This window comes from Ptychodera flava, chromosome 8 (assembly GCF_041260155.1).
Source record: "Ptychodera flava strain L36383 chromosome 8, AS_Pfla_20210202, whole genome shotgun sequence".
Classification (NCBI taxonomy): domain Eukaryota; kingdom Metazoa; phylum Hemichordata; class Enteropneusta; family Ptychoderidae; genus Ptychodera; species Ptychodera flava.
In genome coordinates this window covers 40,480,368-40,500,598 of record NC_091935.1, presented here as the reverse complement: position 1 = coordinate 40,500,598, position 20,231 = coordinate 40,480,368, and the positions used below count along the sequence as shown (strand labels likewise).

General features: G+C 44.9%; 2 protein-coding genes across 2 annotated transcripts in view; one reads left to right on the top strand and one right to left on the bottom strand.

Annotated features, from left to right (window-relative positions):
• LOC139139344 (protein Hook homolog 3-like) overlaps positions 1-1,369 on the bottom strand; it is a 35,012-nt gene extending 33,643 nt beyond the window's left edge. Inside the window, 1 exon segment of the mRNA XM_070708221.1 lies at positions 1,232-1,369. Within this exon segment, the coding sequence (XP_070564322.1) occupies positions 1,232-1,270 (39 nt within the window). The 5' untranslated portion in view covers positions 1,271-1,369.
• A 385-nt stretch (positions 1,370-1,754) lies between these two features.
• Positions 1,755-20,231, top strand: part of LOC139139343 (E3 ubiquitin-protein ligase RNF170-like) — a 28,509-nt gene continuing 10,032 nt past the window's right edge. Inside the window, exons 1-2 of the mRNA XM_070708220.1 lie at positions 1,755-1,985; positions 19,884-20,104. Coding sequence (XP_070564321.1) covers positions 1,876-1,985; positions 19,884-20,104 — 331 coding nt within the window. The 5' untranslated portion in view covers positions 1,755-1,875. The remainder of the gene's footprint in view (positions 1,986-19,883; positions 20,105-20,231) is intronic.

The window sequence follows — 20,231 nt, the reverse complement described above, 5'->3', positions numbered from 1 at the left end:
CCTTGACAACATTATCATTTAATCAAGCAAAGAAAGCAAAGACTGTTCATTTCATAATAGACAGTGGATCAAGTCTTCCACTGCACTGTTTATGTTTAGCAAACAGCTTTTACCCACAAGCCATTCCTCTTCTTTCTGGTCACACTTCTAGATGTGTATTTGCTACATTTTCTTGTGAATTGCACTGATTTAATTTCTTAATCATTTTTTTTACATTTGTGTATTGTGTTTCACTGTATGTTTTTAATGTATATTTGAGTAACTTCCTCTTCGACCTGGAAATCACAACATTTTTCCAGTGCATTATTTACATATTGGCAATAAAGTTAAATGTATCATGTTTCTATTTATTCTGTCAGTCTATGTACTGAAACATCCATGATACAACAAGCTGCAGTACTGTAGCTCAAAGTTTTGCCTGGGTATGTATGGGTCTGGTTTTAAATTTTGCCATCCAACCCAAATACCCAGGCAAAATCTCAAGCTACAGTACTGCAGTTATGATACAACTAGAAGTGTACAACTAGTGAAATATCGCTGCTTTGCTCACTTAGCGTTCTTTATTTGCTTATTGCTAAACATTGTACAGCGTACATTTAACTGTAGGTTTTACAACCCGAACGGATATGGTTTGGCAAAGTTGAGAATACGTTCCTTAAAAGTTACTCAATGCACAGTCCCTCCACCCACGACTGTGCTCAATGTATACATATTGATCAAATGCCCTTATACTAGGTACGCCTCTTTTTTTTTGTCAGCAACATTGCAATATACATGACATAAAATACTTTATCGCAATCTTTCGTAAACGAGCAAGATGCAATTGCATTAAAACTCTTTTGTAAAGTATAAAACGTTTTGAAAAATTTTCCCTCAAGGTCATTCCTTGGACATGAATCCTTTATCAATGTTGACGTTCGATCTCACAATATCTGACTTATTTGCAAATATGTACGAACCGATTGTCATCCACGTATTTTACGGTTATAAACAACAGCAGAACTGACATTGAGAATAATGTATGAACAGAAATGCACAGGAAATTGCAACTGTATGTGATAGCTTGTCCAAGGAAACGCGGTACTTCCCGGACTTGTTTGGGCGAGGTTTAACGTTTCACAGCAGCTGGATAGCTATAGGGAATAATTAAACGAATAACCGCTGCTACCCGAACAGAACACTCGATTGATCATTACACTTCAGGATTGACAACTGAAAATATACAACTCACCCAAATCATTAAGCTTTCGCAAAGCTCAATACTTGACATTTTGCTCGCAGATCACTTGATTTCTGGATATCTCACGAGAAAACTTAAGTCAAGTATTGGAATTAGATCCTTTACAACAATGTCGGTTATACGCTGACGATATCTTGTAATTTTTAGTATGTCTGAACGCCAATATTATAATTCCTTAGAATCCCTAATTACCACTAATCCTACAATGTAAATATTTAATATTTAAAACTATAAATTAAAACATGTAGTTTTCAGTTTTATTAAGTTATTTTCATAAAATCGCTGTTTCGTGCGAAATATGGTACTACAAATAAATAGTGAATTTTTATTTGTAGAAAGGTATTCGAAGCAAAAATCTACTTTAACACATCATGAGCTACATCAACATATCTCACTTCAAATGGTGTTTACATTCTTTATGGTTTACTGTATTAAGTTTTTTTTGTGAATTGTTATCTCCATAATTACTATGAGATATTTTGAATCTGTGGTTATGAAACTGTGACTAGATATTTATAGTGATAGGTTGAAGGCCAAAGGTGAAAACCTCGATGCAGCTGCAGCAACTACTGCTCAGACATGCAGACCAACAGATGAAAGTAGCGGTGTAAGGCGGGGAACATCATCAAATCAAAATGACGAAGCCCGTTACTGGAACTATACTAGAGGGTGTTGGAGACGAAGTTATTCACAGCATAGTTTTAATTTTGTGTGCCGTTGTGCCTGCAGGGATCGTGATGCTCAGGTAAAGTACACGTAGACTTAGCTGAGTGTGTGTATTATTACGTCATCAAAACACGGAAGTGAGTTCAGCTTGCTCTGTTTTCTAGTGGGTAGGCTGTGAGCTACGTATCTGTTAAAAAGAATACACTCTACCCATCCACCCCAATACATCAATCAGCCTACTGCCTGGCAAGTGTTGTTAGAAAACGATATAGTAGTATCCCACACACCTGAACCATGAACCTGTTAAACCCCACCCCATTATTAGTACTCCAATAAATTCATAACAGCAAGTCACACCAGACCAAAGGCGCAAATTCCTCCCAGAGGGGAGGAAATCTCCCGATCGGGAGACCTACTAGAAATGTCACATGTATTTTGATACCGTTGTAACAGTTCAAAAGTGTTAATGATTGAATTCCGGGACATGACTTTGACTTAAAAAGTACAAATGGAGTTGATCCACACGGCTAAAATACATATTTCATGTTAGCTGCAGAATTGTAGCTCTACGGTGGGGCAGTCGGTAAGTTTTGGTTTTTGCGACCTCGCTCACCAGTAGAGCTACAATGCTGAAGGACCTGTAGCGTTCAAAATAAGCGCGTCGCACATGATGTGGCATTTTTATGTGAAATCGTCAAATCCCACATATTTACTGCATTTGGTCGTACCGATTTATCGCTACTGAAGACTAAACTCTATACTACATTAACCTTGTCGTTTATGGGGTTTGGTATTTTTTCTTGTGTTGATCACATTCCAAAAACATTTCTGGAGCCGCAATTACCAACTTCCGGTAATGGCGGCTCTCAGAAACACGCTCTCAGTGTTTTTGGAACACGATCGACGTGTCTGAACAAATACCAAACCCATAAACGACAAGGATCGTGTAGTATAGTGTTTAGTCTTCAGTAGTTATAAATCGGTACAACCAAATGCAGGAAATATGTGGGATTTCACATTAAAATGCCGCGTCATGTGTGACGCGCTTATTTGAACGCTACAGGGCCTTCAGCATTGTAGCTACCGGTGAGCGAGGTCGCAAAAACCAAACTCACCGACCGCCTCACCGTAGAGCTACAATTTTGCAGCTAATTTCATGTAAGTGACAATTTGCTGTATATTTTTCCTAAAGAAAACATAACTATTATTGAATGAATGTGAAAATATGGAAAGAAAGCAATGATGAACTTTTTCAGAGATATGGAAAATCAACCCTCAAATTTGATAATGAACAACATACTGGTAAACTTTTGAAAATCATGCGAAATGTCTATTAAATTGTGCAGTTCTATTCTGTCAAAAAAACTCTCCATATCGGGTGAAATGCTCTTAATTTATAGGGGTCTATTTTTCTCCTGATCGAGAGGAATTCCTCCTTTTGGTCTAGTGTGCCATACTGTATAAGTACATGTTAATGGGAATAATCCGAACATAATCGATTACTTTTGTTCAAAACAATTTGCATACCATAGATACTGTTCAAGTGTCTATAATACTTGGCTGTAATGCACATCATGTTTGGTAGTGGCGTGAGAGTTTTCATGAAATTAAGTAACCATAGGCGAGCTGATTGTTAATAATGTGTATTACACAGGTAACCTTAACCCCTTGTCCTTCATGAGCTTAAATCTGGAAAAAAGACATCTTTCTTAGTGTGCATGGTAAAATTCCTTTTGGTAAGACACATACCTTCAGAATGCAATGTCTTCATTTCTGCTGTCAGATTACTACCATACCAATTGGAATGCTAAACAGTTAACACAAAATGAAGCACACAGTAACTGAACTGCAGATTGGTAGAACCATAGAGGTATTCAACTGAAAACTGTTTGTCCTGAACTATTGAGTTATGGGTCAGTTATTTTAACCCTTTCCTGCCAAGTCGGTGAAAATCCGCTTGAAATTCGGTGTAGCTAGAATCTGAGCAGCCACGGCCGTTATCCTGCCAAGGCGGTGGAAATCGGGCTACTTTTTGGTACCCCCTTTCCTGCCTAGTCGACGGAACTACGTGTAGCAAACCCTTGCTCGCGCTAGGGGTCGTTCGAGGACAGGTTTTGGGCGAGGAACGGCGTTTGCTCTCGAAATGGGTTCACAGAGAGTCCAACGACAGGGAAAGGTGCGGAAGCTACCCAGCCAGTCCCCCACCCCGGTGGGGGACTGGTTTTTTTTGGGGGGGACGAGTAGCGTACTTGGCAGGTTAGCACGTTGACGTATTCTAGCGGAGTTTGGGTTAACTTGGCTCTGAGGCACTACATAGATTGCGGCCGAAATTGACCGTCTCGGCAACGCTAATCTGTAAGGCAACCGCCTAAGACCGCCTCAGCTGGCGGTGCAATTTTTTGCCAATGGTGCGAGACGAAAATCACGGACTTGGTCCTGATTGACGGGAAGTGCGGACGGATTTGACGGACTCGGCTTTCTCAAAGGCAACCGCCTAAGACCGCCTCAGCTGGCGGTGCAATTTTTTGCCAATGGTGCGAGACGAAAATCACGGACTTGGTCCTGATTGACGGGAAGTGCGGACGGATTTGACGGACTCGGCTTGATTAGTCCCTGACATGGAACTGATCCGAACGGACTTGAGCGACATTTGTGAAGGGTAACCACCGCTTTTAACCGACTTGTTACCTTCTCGAAAAGACTACCCACTCAGATGTCGGACGTTGTCGGCTGCACTTGGCTCTAGACGTTCAAGCCGTGCAACGAAACACACCGCCTCAGCCTTGCCATTCAGGAACATGGCCTCAAAATTTGATACCATTGTTCACCGACTTGGCGGCTGCGGTTAGGTGCGTGAACCGTTGTTCACCGACTTGTTACGCCTATGTTGTCCCTGTGAAGTTCGGCTAACGGCCGAGTCTAACGGGAGTTGGCAGACCTGTGTTTGGTTTATACCGTAGTATGACCGACTCAGGTAGAGGTACCTGTCGGTATATTCCGAGTTTTACGCACTCGGGCGTCAATGACGGGTCGTCATCACCGCTGATGACGTAGACGTGCTGGCCACGTTATTTGAAGGAGCCATGTTTGCCCAACGGACGAGGCCGAGACAGCCGTTGACAATTTTGGCATCCTTCATCTTTGACCGCCTTAGTTGGGTAAGCCGCTCGGCAGGCGACGGTTATGACCTAAACAAGCCGCTGAAGCACTGTTCGTTGCCGTACAAGAACGAGACGGCCAGTCCATTACTGCTTAATGGGCAATCTGTCGGGTTGGCTTGTCACCGACTTGGATGACAATACGCCCTGCGCAGGCGTACTTAGAAGGGACATGAGGTTAAAGATACGGGTTTCCCACCCGTACTAAACATGGGCTTGGGGCAACGTCCTTGGGTGGCAGGTGCGCATGCCACGTACCCAGCTGGACGGAATGTCAAGTTGAGATGCTAATGACATTGACTATGTTATGCTAAGTGCTCGATTGATTTGCATCGCAAATGAGTATTATTAGCATATCAAATGGTGCGGACAGGCAATTTACATGACGGGTAGGAATGTCAGCGCCGGTTGGTGGACTGATTGCCGTAGGTCCATTATAATAACAGGTGGATGCATATATTAACACCCCTGCGTCCAATCATGTCCAGGGCTTTGTTTCCCTGTGGCTTTAAAAGGGAGGGACCTGCTAGTCTGTCGACACTGTTCCAGACATGAGCTTGACGGACCGCAAAAGTTTTCTGAAGGCGAGCAGACGACTGAAGCTCAAAGATGCAGAGTCTCCGGGCGGTAGTGGTAGCGATCGTTGTGATGTCCCTAGTAAACGTTCTAAGAAGTCGGGCAAGAAACGCTCCCGTAAGGCGAAGCCATCTCCGGCTGAAAAACCCAGTGGTAAGCGTAAACGTAAGACCGATCGTTCTGCCGATGAGGATGATGACGGGTCACCGGTTGCCAGTGGTTCTCACCCGGCTGCTCCGGGAGAGACTACTTCACCTGCAGAGACTACATCTGCTCTTGTGGGAGATACTTCACCTGCACAGACTACGTCTGCTGCTGCTAGTGAGACAGTGAGTAATGAGACGGCTGATGCCATTGTTCTCCCCCGGCTGCTCCGGGAGAGACACCACCTGTTGCTACTATGAGCCCTCATCCTGCGTCAGGAGAGGTTCCTGTGCCCAGTGCGAAAGAGCTTGAGTCCTCGTCATCAGCAGAGGCTGCCGAGCCCGCTCCTGCCATAGTTTCGTGTGCTGCGATGTCCCCGCCGAAAAGATAGTGCGGAGGGTTCGTTATCAGGATAGCCCACCTGATTTTGAGCCAGATATGATCCTTGATGCCGCTACGGGCGAGTTCAGGCCCAGACGCCCAGACGACGGTGATATCACCGCTGAGTCCGACTCGGAGGTTGACGAGGATGCGGCAGAGGACGATGACTTTTATGACAGGCAGTACGTAGGTGAGGCAAGCTCTGACGACGATGATGACGCTGCTGCTGTGTTGGCGGAGGACGACACACCTCCTGTCTGGCGTATGTCGGAGACTACCGATGCTAATATATTTGAGGAGACCGATTTTGACCATGAGAGAGGACCGACTTTTCACCTTGCCCAGCCACGCCCGTGAGCTCGATTACTTTTTAAGTTTATTCCAGCTACACTGATCAGATTGGCCAAGGACGAGACTATAAATACGCCAATTCCACCAGCGACATATCGCTAGGAAAATAGATAAATACTGGCGTAACGCTGACTACCGAGAGGTGCAGGCGTTCATTGGCGTCTTAGTCTGTATGGGTATCGACCGTAAATCATCAGTGGAGGATTATTGGTCTAGCGATCCCTTTCTGAGAAACCAGGGTATTTCTACTGTGATTACCCGCAGTCGCTTTCAGCAGCTTATGCGATACTTTCATCTGGCAGACCCAGAGAACGATCCACGTCGTGATCCTGATGAGGCACGCCGCCGACGTCGGTGTCAGGAGGATCCCCTGTATAAAATCAATCCATGGATGGAGCCCATAGTTGACCGGTGCGTAAATAATTATAAGATGGGTAGAGAGATCTCCATCGACGAGGGCATGGTGCGATTTAAGGGCCGTTCTAAATTTAAGCAGAGATTACCGCATAAGCCTGATCGAGACGGTTTCAAGATATGGCAGCTGTGCGACTCCACCACTGCATACATAGCTAACTTTGCACCGTACCTAGGTGTGAAATATCGGGATCGGACTGATGGGAGACGGCAGGAGCGAGGTGTGGTGAAAAGAATTACGATGGAGCTGGTCCAGCCATTCTGTGATATAATCACAGCCTATTCTGTGATAGCCTGTTTAGCACGGTCGTTACTGCTAGAGAGCTGATGGAGACCGGGATCTACATGGTCGGGAGTTTCAACCGCCGTAATCGTCGCACCATGCCCCCTCAATTAATTCCGCCGGGTAAGAGGAAGCGCCTTCCTCTGTCTGTTGGGGATATGAAAGCCACGACCAGAACGGACTCTCGTCTTAACATCACTGCTTATCAGGATAGTAACGCTCAGGTGCTGATCTTGAATACGGTCTATCCACCCTTGGAGTGCGTGCCAGTGGGGGAGGGAGACGAGCGGCGACAAGTGCCTCTGTCGCTGTATAATTATCGCCGGTACATGGGAGGCGTCGACCGAGCCAACCAGAAGCGCAAGTACTTTCACACTGGGCGCAAGAACCACAGATGGTGGACATATCTGGCATGTTACCTGATTGATGTTGCCCTGGTAAATGCATATATATGCTTCAAGCATGTACACCCTGATAGTAAGCTGACCCATAAGATGTTTCATCTGCGTGTCGGGAAACAACTCATTGGCGGTTATTGTGGGCGATCGCAGCCCAGTGTGAGAGAGGTCGAGGCCACTGTTTCTCTTGCCTCGTACATCAATCCACAAAATCAGCCGATGCACGTTGTCAGCCGTTTGGAGGGGCGGCAGAAATGCTGTAAGTATGTAGCAGAGAGGGTAAGACCACTGCGAGCGGACGACTGTCTGAGACGTCCAAAGGATGTAGTCTGTGCGGGGTTCATCTTCACGAGGGCGAGTGTTTTGCGGCTTTTCATCATCGCATGATGCTACGAGGTAAGAGGAGCATGGCGTGCAGACCTCTACTCACACAGCCCCGACGACACCCATCAGCAAGAGAACCCGACGTAAATAACGGACAGGGGACAGCTTCGCCTAACAGTGGCTTGACTGTATTCTGAACACGGACCATGATCACATTTTGAGCACGGTTGTGCCGTTTGTTTGTGCTTTACGATCCCGCTGATTGTAAATTGAAACACGGATTATTTTGTACAATCCCCCGATTGTAATCTTTGTAACACGGACCATGCACTCGGACGTCGAGACAGACTCTGAGATTTATTATTCGGCATAATGTAAATTATTCCCGAATAAAATACTATCTATGGATCGCATATTTTCGTTTTGTTTTGTTTTGTTTAGACGGATTATTTTGTACAATTCCCCCTATTATAATTTTTGAAACACGGATCTGCCACCCCGATTGTAATTTTTGAAACACGGACCATGCACTCGGACGTCGAGACAGACTCCGAGATTTATTGTTCGGCATAATGTAAATTATCCCGAATAAAATACTATCTATGGATCGCATATTTTCGTTTGTTTTGTTTTTACCCCCACTTTCGTTTTTGGCAGATCCGTAAGGACGCTATAGTAATGGATGAACGTGCGTTGTATCACGTGGGAGGGGCACAGCCCAACGGAGGCTGTGCTCGTGCGACGTAGACGTTGTACCAACCATCTGTCGTTGGGGTTAGTGCATAGAGCAGTTGCACTGTCCAGAGCTAAGGTGGTACAAAACTGCACCTTAGTAACAACTGCACAACTAACGTGTTAGGAAACGGTAACACTAACGAGCTAAGTGTTCACTGAACTGGCCAAACTACGTACACGCCTTCCTTCAATGGCGGAACTATGTCGTTGACACTACGTCAAAGCAGACTGCAATGTGCGACTCTTCCAAGTCGTTCAAAGTACGTGGCCAAGTGACACAACCCAGGGGAAACAGGACAGGTTTGAGGGTGCTCCCGCACCCATAGCACTAACCCCTGGGTCTTCTACTAACCCACGAGAGAGGTGACGTTTCCCCGGTGTGGCCGTGCGTGCCGGCGAACGAGCTTTACTTCCGCGAAAGTAAGCTAGAAAAGGGCATAAAAGTGCACGTCCCCGGGGCAAACAACGCCCGTGACCTCGTCATTTTCTGGACACAACCTCATCAGCGGTTGCCCCTCTATACGGGCATGCAAAATTTTTGAAGTCTAACACGTATATGGTCGGTAATCGTACCCCGAAAATGCGGTATTTTCCCGCCAAATGCCTGGCAGGAAAGCGTGCAGGAGAGCCTATCTTCTGTAGACACGGAAAAGGGGGCCGTTTTGACCGACTTGGCAGGATAACGGACAGGGGCGCTCGGCAGGAAAAGGGTTAATAGTGTGGTTATCCACAATAATTTGCCATAATAGGAATTTTTTTTTTTCAAATTGCTCTTTTGACAGCCTAGTGTGTCACTATAAAAACTTACGCCATTTTGTTGGAAACCTGGGTCGAAAATAACATCCATTATTATTATTATTGTTATTATTATTATTAAACACATGTCAAAACACAACTTTAATGTGGCAAAGATTGATTTGACCAGTATTGTTTTACAGCAAGTGTCTAGATTAACCCTTTTCCTGCCGAGCGCCCCTGTCCGTTATCCTGCCAAGTCGGTCAAAACCGGCCCCCTTTTCCGTGTCTACAGAAGATAGGCTCTCCTGCACGCTTTCCTGCCAGGCATTTGGCGGGAAAATACCGCATTTTCGGGGTACGATTACCGACCATATACGTGTTAGACTTCAAAAATTTTTGCATGCCCGTATAGAGGGGCAACCGCTGATGAGGTTGTGTCCAGAAAATGACGAGGTCACGGGCGTTGTTTGCCCCGGGGGACGTGCACTTTTATGCCCTTTTCTAGCTTACTTTCGCGGAAGTAAAGCTCGTTCGCCGGCACGCACGGCCACACCGGGAAACGTCACCTCTCTCATGGGTTAGTAGAAGACCCAGGGGTTAGTGCTATGGGTGCGGGAGCACCCTCAAACCTGTCCTGTTTCCCCTGGGTTGTGTCACTTGGCCACGTACTTTGAACGACTTGGAAGAGTCGCACAGTGCAGTCTGCTTTGACGTAGTGTCAACGACATAGTTCCGCCATTGAAGGAAGGCGTGTACGTAGTTTGGCCAGTTCAGTGAACACTTAGCTCGTTAGTGTTACCGTTTCCTAACAGGTTAGTTGTGCAGTTGTTACTAAGGTGCAGTTTTGTACCACCTTAGCTCTGGACAGTGCAACTGCTCTATGCACTAACCCCAACGACAGATGGTTGGTACAACGTCTACGTCGCACGAGCACAGCCTCCGTTGGGCTGTGCCCCTCCCACGTGATACAACGCACGTTCATCCATTACTATAGCGTCCTTACGGATCTGCCAAAAACGAAAGTGGGGGTAAAAACAAAACAACGAAAATATGCGATCCATAGATAGTATTTTATTCGGGAATAATTTACATTATGCCGAACAATAAATCTCGGAGTCTGTCTCGACGTCCGAGTGCATGGTCCGTGTTTCAAAAATTACAATCGGGGTGGCAGATCCGTGTTTCAAAAATTATAATAGGGGGAATTGTACAAAATAATCCGTCTAAACAAAACAAACGAAAATATGCGATCCATAGATAGTATTTTATTCGGGAATAATTTACATTATGCCGAATAATAAATCTCAGAGTCTGTCTCGACGTCCGAGTGCATGGTCCGTGTTACAAAGATTACAATCGGGGATTGTACAAAATAATCCGTGTTTCAATTTACAATCAGCGGGATCGTAAAGCACAAACAAACGGCACAACCGTGCTCAAAATGTGATCATGGTCCGTGTTCAGAATACAGTCAAGCCACTGTTAGGCGAAGCTGTCCCCTGTCCGTTATTTACGTCGGGTTCTCTTGCTGATGGGTGTCGTCGGGGCTGTGTGAGTAGAGGTCTGCACGCCAATGCTCCTCTTACCTCGTAGCATCATGCGATGATGAAAAGCCGCAAAACACTCGCCCTCGTGAAGATGAACCCCGCACAGACTACATCCTTTTGACGTCTCAGACAGTCGTCCGCTCGCTGTGGTCTTACCCTCTCTGCTGCATACTTTACAGCATTTCTGCCGCCCTCCAAACGGCTGACAACGTGCATCGGCTGATTTTGTGGATTGATGTACGAGGCAAGAGAACGGTGGCCTCGACCTCTCTCACACTGGGCTGCGATCGCCCACAATAACCGCCAATGAGTTGTTTCCCGACACGCAGATGAAACATCTTATGGGTCAGCTTACTATCAGGGTGTACATGCTTGAAGCATATATATGCATTTACCAGGGCAACATCAATCAGTAACATGCCAGATATGTCCACCATCTGTGGTTCTTGCGCCCAGTGTGAAAGTACTTGCGCTTCTGGTTGGCTCGGTCGACGCCTCCCATGTACGGCGATAATTATACAGCGACAGAGGCACTTGTCGCCGCTCGTCTCCCTCCCCCACTGGCACGCACTCCAAGGGTGGATAGACCGTATTCAAGATCAGCACCTGAGCGTTACTATCCTGATAAGCAGTGATGTTAAGACGAGAGTCCGTTCTGGTCGTGGCTTTCATATCCCCAACAGACAGAGGAAGGCGCTTCCTCTTACCCGGCGGAATTAATTGAGGGGCATGGTGCGACGATTACGGCGGTTAAAACTCCCGACCATGTAGATCCCGGTCTCCATCAGCTCTCTAGCAGTAACGACCGTGCTAAACAGGCTATCACAGAATAGGCTGTGATTATATCCACAGAATGGCTGGACCAGCTCCATCGTAATTCTTTTCACCACACCTCGCTCCTGCCGTCTCCCATCAGTCCGATCCCGAAATTTCACACCTAGGTACGGTGCAAAGTTAGCGATGTATGCAGTGGTGGAGTCGCACAGCTGCCATATCTTGAAACCGTCTCGATCAGGCTTATGCGGTAATCTCTGCTTAAATTTAGAACGGCCCTTAAATCGCACCATGCCCTCGTCGATGGAGATCTCTCTACCCATCTTATAATTATTTACGCACCGGTCAACTATGGGCTCCATCCATGGATTGATTTTATACAGGGGATCCTCCTGACACCGACGTCGGCGGCGTGCCTCATCAGGATCACGACGTGGATCGTTCTCTGGGTCTGCCAGATGAAAGTATCGCATAAGCTGCTGAAAGCGACTGCGGGTAATCACAGTAGAAATACCCTGGTTTCTCAGAAAGGGATCGCTAGACCAATAATCCTCCACTGATGATTTACGGTCGACACCCATACAGACTAAGACGCCAATGAACGCCTGCACCTCTCGGTAGTCAGCGTTACGCCAGTATTTATCTATTTTCCTAGCGATATATCGCTGGTGGAATTTGGCGTATTTATTAGTCTCCTCCTTGGCCAATCTGATCAGTGTAGCTGGAATAAACTTAAAAAAGTAATCGAGCTCACGGGAGTGGCTGGGCAAGGTGAAAGTCGGTCCTCTCTCATGGTCAAAATCGGTCTCCTCAAATATATTAGCATCGGTAGTCTCCGACATACACCAGACAGGAGGGGTGTCGTCCTCCGCCAACACAGCAGCAACGTCATCATCGTCGTCAGAGCTTGCCTCACCTACATACTGCCTGTCATAAAAGTCATCGTCCTCTGCCGCATCCTCGTCAACCTCCGAGTCGGACTCAGCGGTGATATCACCGTCGTCTGGGCGTCTGGGCCTGAACTCGCCCGTAGCGGCATCAAGGATCATATCTGGCTCAAAATCAGGTGGGCTATCCTGATAACGAACCCTCCGCACTATCTTTTCGGCGGGGACATCGCAGCACACGAAACTATGGCAGGAGCGGGCTCAGCAGCCTCTGCTGATGACGAGGACTCAAGCTCTTTCGCACTGGGCACAGGAACCTCTCCTGACGCAGGATGAGGGCTCATAGTAGCAACAGGTGGTGTCTCTCCCGGAGCAGCCGGGGGAGAACCAATGGCATCAGCCGTCTCGTTACTCACTGTCTCACTAGCAGCAGCAGACGTAGTCTGTGCAGGTGAAGTATCTCCCACAAGAGCAGATGTAGTCTCTGCAGGTGAAGTAGTCTCTCCCGGAGCAGCCGGGTGAGAACCACTGGCGACCGGTGACCCGTCATCATCCTCATTGGCAGAACGATCGCTCTTACGTTTACGCTTACCACTGGGTTTTTCAGCCGGAGATGGCTTCGCCTTACGGGAGCGTTTCTTGCCCGACTTCTTAGAACGTTTACTAGGGACATCACAACGATCGCTACCACTACCGCCCGGAGACTCTGCATCTTTGAGCTTCAGTCGTCTGCTCGCCTTCAGAAAACTTTTGCGGTCCGTCAAGCTCATGTCTGGAACAGTGTCGACAGACTAGCAGGTCCCTCCCTTTTAAAGCCACAGGGAAACAAAGCCCTGGACATGATTGGACGCAGGGGTGTTAATATATGCATCCACCTGTTATTATAATGGACCTACGGCAATCAGTCCACCAACCGGCGCTGACATTCCTACCCGTCATGTAAATTGCCTGTCCGCACCATTTGATATTCTAATAATACTCGTTTGCGATGCAAATCCCTCGAGCACTTAGCATAACATAGTCAATGTCATTAGCATCTCAACTTGACATTCCGTCCAGCTGGGTACGTGGCATGCGCACCTGCCACCCAAGGACGTTGGCCCAAGCCCATGTTTAGTACGGGTGGGAAACCCGTATCTTTAACCTCATGTCCCTTCTAAGTACGCCTGCGCAGGGCGTATTGTCATCCAAGTCGGTGACAAGCCAACCCGACAGATCGCCCATTAAGCAGTAATGGACTGGCCGTCTCGTTCTTGTACGGCAACGAACAGTGCTTCAGCGGCTTGTTTAGGTCATAACCGTCGCCTGCCGAGCGGCTTACCCAACTAAGGCGGTCAAAGATGAAGGATGCCAAAATTGTCAACGGCTGTCTCGGCCTCGTCCGTTGGGCAAACATGGCTCCTTCAAATAACGTGGCCAGCACGTCTACGTCATCAGCGGTGATGACGACCCGTCATTGACGCCCGAGTGCGTAAAACTCGGAATATACCGACAGGTACCTCTACCTGAGTCGGTCATACTACGGTATAAACCAAACACAGGTCTGCCAACTCCCGTTAGACTCGGCCGTTAGCCGAACTTCACAGGGACAACATAGGCGTAACAAGTCGGTGAACAACGGTTCACGCACCTAACCGCAGCCGCCAAGTCAGTGAACAATGGTATCAAATTTTGAGGCCATGTTCCTGAATGGCAAGGCTGAGGCGGTGTGTTTCGTTGCACGGCTTGAACGTCTAGAGCCAAGTGCAGCCGACAACGTCCGACATCTGAGTGGGTAGTCTTTTCGAGAAGGTAACAAGTCGGTTAAAAGCGGTGGTTACCCTTCACAAATGTCGCTCAAGTCCGTTCGGATCAGTTCCATGTCAGGGACTAATCAAGCCGAGTCCGTCAAATCCGTCCGCACTTCCCGTCAATCAGGACCAAGTCCGTGATTTTCGTCTCGCACCATTGGCAAAAAATTGCACCGCCAGCTGAGGCGGTCTTAGGCGGTTGCCTTACAGAAAGCCAAGTCCGTCAAATCCGTCCGCACTTCCCGTCAATCAGGACCAAGTCCGTGATTTTCGTCTCGCACCATTGGCAAAAAATTGCACCGCCAGCTGAGGCGGTCTTAGGCGGTTGCCTTACAGATTAGCGTTGCCGAGACGGTCAATTTCGGCCGCAATCTATGTAGTGCCTCAGAGCCAAGTTAACCCAAACTCCGCTAGAATACGTCAACGTGCTAACCTGCCAAGTATGCTACTCGTCCCGCCAAAAAAAACCAGTCCCCCTCCGGGGGGGGGGACTGGCTGGGTAGCTTCCACACCTTTCCCTGTCGTTGGACTCTCTGTGAACCCATTTCGAGAGCAAACGCCGTTCCTCGCCCAAAACCTGTCCTCGAACGACCCCTAGCGCGAGCAAGGGTTTGCTACACGTAGTTCCGTCGACTAGGCAGGAAAGGGGGTACCAAAAAGTAGCCCGATTTCCACCGCCTTGGGAGGATAACGGCCGTGGCTGCTCAGATTCTAGCTACACCGAATTTCAAGCGGATTTTCACCGACTTGGCAGGAAAAGGGTTAATTGGCTGTTCACTAGCATTCAGAAATGATTGGCAATGTTGTATGATACAATCTGAAGTTAAAATCATCACCCTACAGACGATGGCCCATGAAATAAATAGATGTAGCCTCATTAGATTGTTTTATGGGATGATACAACAGGTAAACACAGCTGTCATAGTACCATGTTTCAGTGGTTGGTTAATTAGCCCCATTAGCTCTAAAATCAGGGTTCGTACGGTCCTGGAAAACCCTGGAAAACCCTGGAATTTTATTTTAGCCCTGGAAAACCCTGGAAAAACCCTGGAAAAATGTGATTTAGCCCTGGAAAACCCTGGAAAATGAAGATACTTGAGACGGATGTAGTTGAACTTAACAAATCTGATAATAAATATTCCAAGGAAAATCTGAATCTACAGGGAAATGTCTTTTGTCGCAAAGTTAAATAGTCTCAGGAGTGCAAATTCTAAGACTGCAAAAGAGAAAAGTAAACTGAAATACAATCAGTAGCTATACAGTTAGAAGAAAAAGCTCAGGAATTAAAGCAGTAAATAGGTACGGTGTGTCGATAGAAGTCGAGTATAAATTTGTTTTCATGATCAAGAGCCCTGGAAAATTACTTGATTTTAGTTGAAATAGCCCTGGAAAACTGGTCAAAAAACCCTGGAAAGCCCTGGAATTTTATTCGTCTCAAGGTGTACGAACCCTGTAAAATGCAAGTTGGTACAATGAAAGTGAACATAAAAATGATCAAATGGGAAAGCGCAAGTATTATAGATACTTGTTTTTGTCTATGTAAAATTAGTTATCTTAAACTAAAATTGGACATTCTCATAACAGGGTAATGAACACATTTACACATTTTCAAGCAAAGTGTTAAAAATCCATGTACACTCCATACATATTTTTGAAATTTGTCATAATATAGCCTGGAAATATAGCTCACTGTATGATTAAGCTTACATTGTATACATGCACAAGTTGTATAGATGACATGTTATATGAAGGATAATTCAAAAGAAGTGAAATTCCTTTTCAGTGTTACCAGTCTCGTTTATTGCACAAATGTCAACTTCTGTTTTGCTATTTCCTGGCTGTGGTCAAATCTGTTTTGCCTTGAAGTGTTTGTGGTCACTTTAATGCTGTTCTGTCACTGCCTGTCTAAGGTCAGTTGAGTTAATGTTTTTCAATTGTTGCCCACAGTGTTACCAATCCTCTCCTCCTGTTGCTGTCTGCATTTAGTTTTGTTCAAGAATTTGGTGTCTATGGTGAGTTTGTTGGTGTCTGTGGTGAGTTTGTTGGTGTCTGTTGTGAGTTTGTTGGTGTCTGTGGTGAGTTTGTTGGTGTCTGTGGTGAGTTTGTTGGTGTCTGTGGTGAGTTTGTTGGTGTCTGTGACTCTGAGAGTTTGTTGTTGTCTCTGTTGTCAATGACATGTTTATTCTCCTTTGGATGTCAAGCATGAAGTAATGGAAAAGACATTCATGCAGAAATTTATGTGTCATTTACATGTTACGTTTATGAACATTTCAGAGAAGTCAATCAAGGTGTATAGGTAAAGGAATATATAATAGCTAAGATGGATAAAACATTTAAGAAATATAATTTCAGGCCATCAGATTGTAGTGTGATATCACAATATGAGAACTGGTGTTGGCAGATAAGACTTTCATTTACTCGAAGGGTAAAATGTTTTGCAAAATTAATGTTTTATTTTTTTACTTTTTATTTTATCTGTTTTTGTATATGGATAATCATATCTGAAATAAACAATAATAATAATAATAATAATAATAATAATAATAATTTAACTACATAGAATGGGATTAATATTGTTATCTCCATGTTTACCATAGCCACTACGGTATGTTGTCTTATGACTGAACGCTGTACATTAGAGTAGATTATGCTTCTCATTTAAAATCTGCAATTTGTTGAGTTAGTTACTAAAAATATACATAAACGGAATATTTATCTGTGCCAATGGTGTGCAGTATTTACCCAAATTTAAATTCTGCCTGACCAAAAGTAAGCTTAATGCTATTATCAGTGTGCTCTATGTCTTCATCTTGAAAATGCTTGTTGAATACAAATTGAACCACTAGAGAACATTTTCATTGTCATCACATATTATCTATTGCCATTACTGGGTAATAGTTACCTGCCCCATACAACCGCTCTATAGGAAAATTACTCTTTTACAGCTGCCCTGTATGTAATCTTTTCATGAAAATTAAGGAAACATTTTCAATTCAAGCATGTGCAAGTAGATAAGTGTTATATTTTCAGATACCATAAATTAGATAACTTCAGTTTCACTTTTATACACCTTGTGATTTACAAAAATTTCATGTCAAATACATGTACAAAACACTGGAGTTTACTGTTTGGTATATTGGTAAATTTCTTCAGTTCAGTTTTAGTAAGAGATGCTGTGTTTGAAGTTTTCAAATAACTTACATAAACCTGGATATTGATATCTACATTAACTACATTTATTAATGTAATGTTCTGAACTGCATACTGTAGGATGTTCCCCTGCAAAGGCTAGCATGTTTCAACTTTCAAAGTTCAGCACAAAGGTCACTATCCTGGCTGCAGAATCCTAGTGTCATTTGCAGTGGTTGCACAGACTTTCTGACAGTCATCTGCTTGATGATAACATTGTTGAGTGCTTTTTTTCCCTTCAGAACTTCAAAAACTGCCAGATTCTTATTTTCCAATGGGTGATGTGATGTGATGTTTGCCGGTATTTAGTAATACCGATCTTCTTTGTTGTTGTTGGTTGTCGGAATTTTATAGAGTCAGATGACACAACTGTGCATATAACAGGGATCATGTCTTGTGTGATATCGCATTATCTTAGTTGTTCTCAAAGTAGTCAATTACATTTACATGTAAGCGGGGCCTGGAGGAATTGGATAAAGGGCACCAATAGCTTGCATGTACCATCTGATAGCACAGTGAATGTGTCTGATTAAAGTCAGTTGTGTTGAGTACATGTAAGCTATGTACCCATGCTGGCTTCAACAGATTAAAGAAAGTCAGGCAGTGATCGTATCATCAATTGAGCCTTCGGTACTGCCCGAGAAAATCCTATAGGAATATGTCTATTTCAGAGCTGTGCTATTGTGTCTGTTCGCGTATACTTCAGAACATTGGCATTTGGTATCTTGAAATTCCGCACAACATAACAGCCATTTTGTTTGTTTGTTTGCACTGATCACATTCACAGCCAGTCGATTTGTGACAAATATTCAACTTGAAGCGATTGCGGATAAGTGGAGTGCAATAAGCATCTGATTTTTCCTTTATCACAGTGTCGAAAGGCAATCAAGTAGCTCTGAATTTTTGTAATCAGATAAGCAAAGCCAAAACAGCACAAACAGACAACGTGGGACGTCCATGGTCACAGCGAATTATTGAAGTTTGAATTTACCATCCATTTCTCCAAAAATTATAGTTGCAGTATACATGAATGACACAACTTTTAGTTCTACTTTTTGTTGCATAATATCTGTACTTGCTACGTACATGTCACCAAGGATGTAAAATCCATGATTTCATCTCAATGATATCACCCCGCGGCCAAGATACTCGTCGTCACTTCTGTGCTGTCGGGTCACCTTGGCAAAGTCTGCAAACTCGCAACAGGCTATTTGATGCTGCCAGCACTGTCTGTGTTGCCAAACTGTAGGTGAAAATGTTATCTACGATTCATTCATTCAATTTAGCAATTTAACTGAATATATTACTGTCATCATCTTGTAGTATTGTAAAAAGCTGTTTGCACAAGAGGGGATTTATGGTTCTCAAAGCCACGGAATATGATTGTGTTCAGTGGAGACTATGATTTTGATATTCAGACAGGTGATAATTGAATGCTCCAAATCCCATTGTAGTGTTTACCCCCCTGATGAACATTGTTTACATGAAAATCCAAAAACTCCCACCTAGTGTATGCAAATGGCCGTGTCATCAGCAATCACCCTATTGTTCACCCACGTTCCTGTAACTTCCGGTTTAATGTGACACAGCAGTGTTACCCGCTGGGAGTGAGTCTTTGGCTGAATGTGATACAGCAGTGTTACCCATTGGGATTGAGTCGTTGGGTTGAATGTGACACAGCAGTGTTACCCAGTGGGAGTGAGTCGTTGGGTTGAGTGTGACACAGCAGTGTTACCCATTGGGAGTGAGTCGTTGGGTTGAGTGTGACACAGCAGTGTTACCCATTGGGAGTGAGTCTTTGGGTTGAATGTGACACAGCAGTGTTACCCACTGGGATTGAGTCGTTGGGTTGAATGTGACACAGCAGTGTTACCCACTGGGATTGAGTCGTTGGGTTGAATGTGACACAGCAGTGTTACCCACTGGGATTGAGTCGTTGGGTTGAATGTGACACAGCAGTGTTACCCACTGGGATTGAGTTGTTGGGTTGAATGTGACACAGCAGTGTTACCCACTGGGATTGAGTCGTTGGGTTGAATGTGATACAGCAGTGTTACCCACTGGGATTGAGTCTTTGCAGTTGGGCTGAATGTGACACAACAGTGTTACTTCCATATATGTGTTGAAATTACTGAAGTCATAGATTTGAACCAAGTGCGGACAGAGCTGTACTCCAGCATGTACATAGTGAATACCACATTTTATAAAAAATATCTAACACTTAATTTGAACAATTTTGTGCTCACAGTTGCTGCTTCAATCTCACCTTGATTCCTGGAACTTTGCAGATATCAGAACAGAGGAAATAGTATTCATCCTGAGAATCAAGAAAGAGTTCAAAATGCTCGGCGTCAGTTAGGATTAAATGAAACCGTACCTGAGACAGCCAATGACACGAGTAATGGAAGACCCAGGCCTGCTAGAAGATATGCTGTAGATACTCAATGTCCTGTATGTCTACATGATGCACAGTTTCCTACAGAAACTAACTGTGGACATGTATTCTGTGGTGAGTCATTTTATTCAACTGGGATCAGAAAGATTAAGCACATCAAAAGAAACAGAAATAAAGAGATGCATAAAGTCTTGCCAAACCACAGCTATTAAAGTCTTTGTTTGTGTAACCATTACTTGTA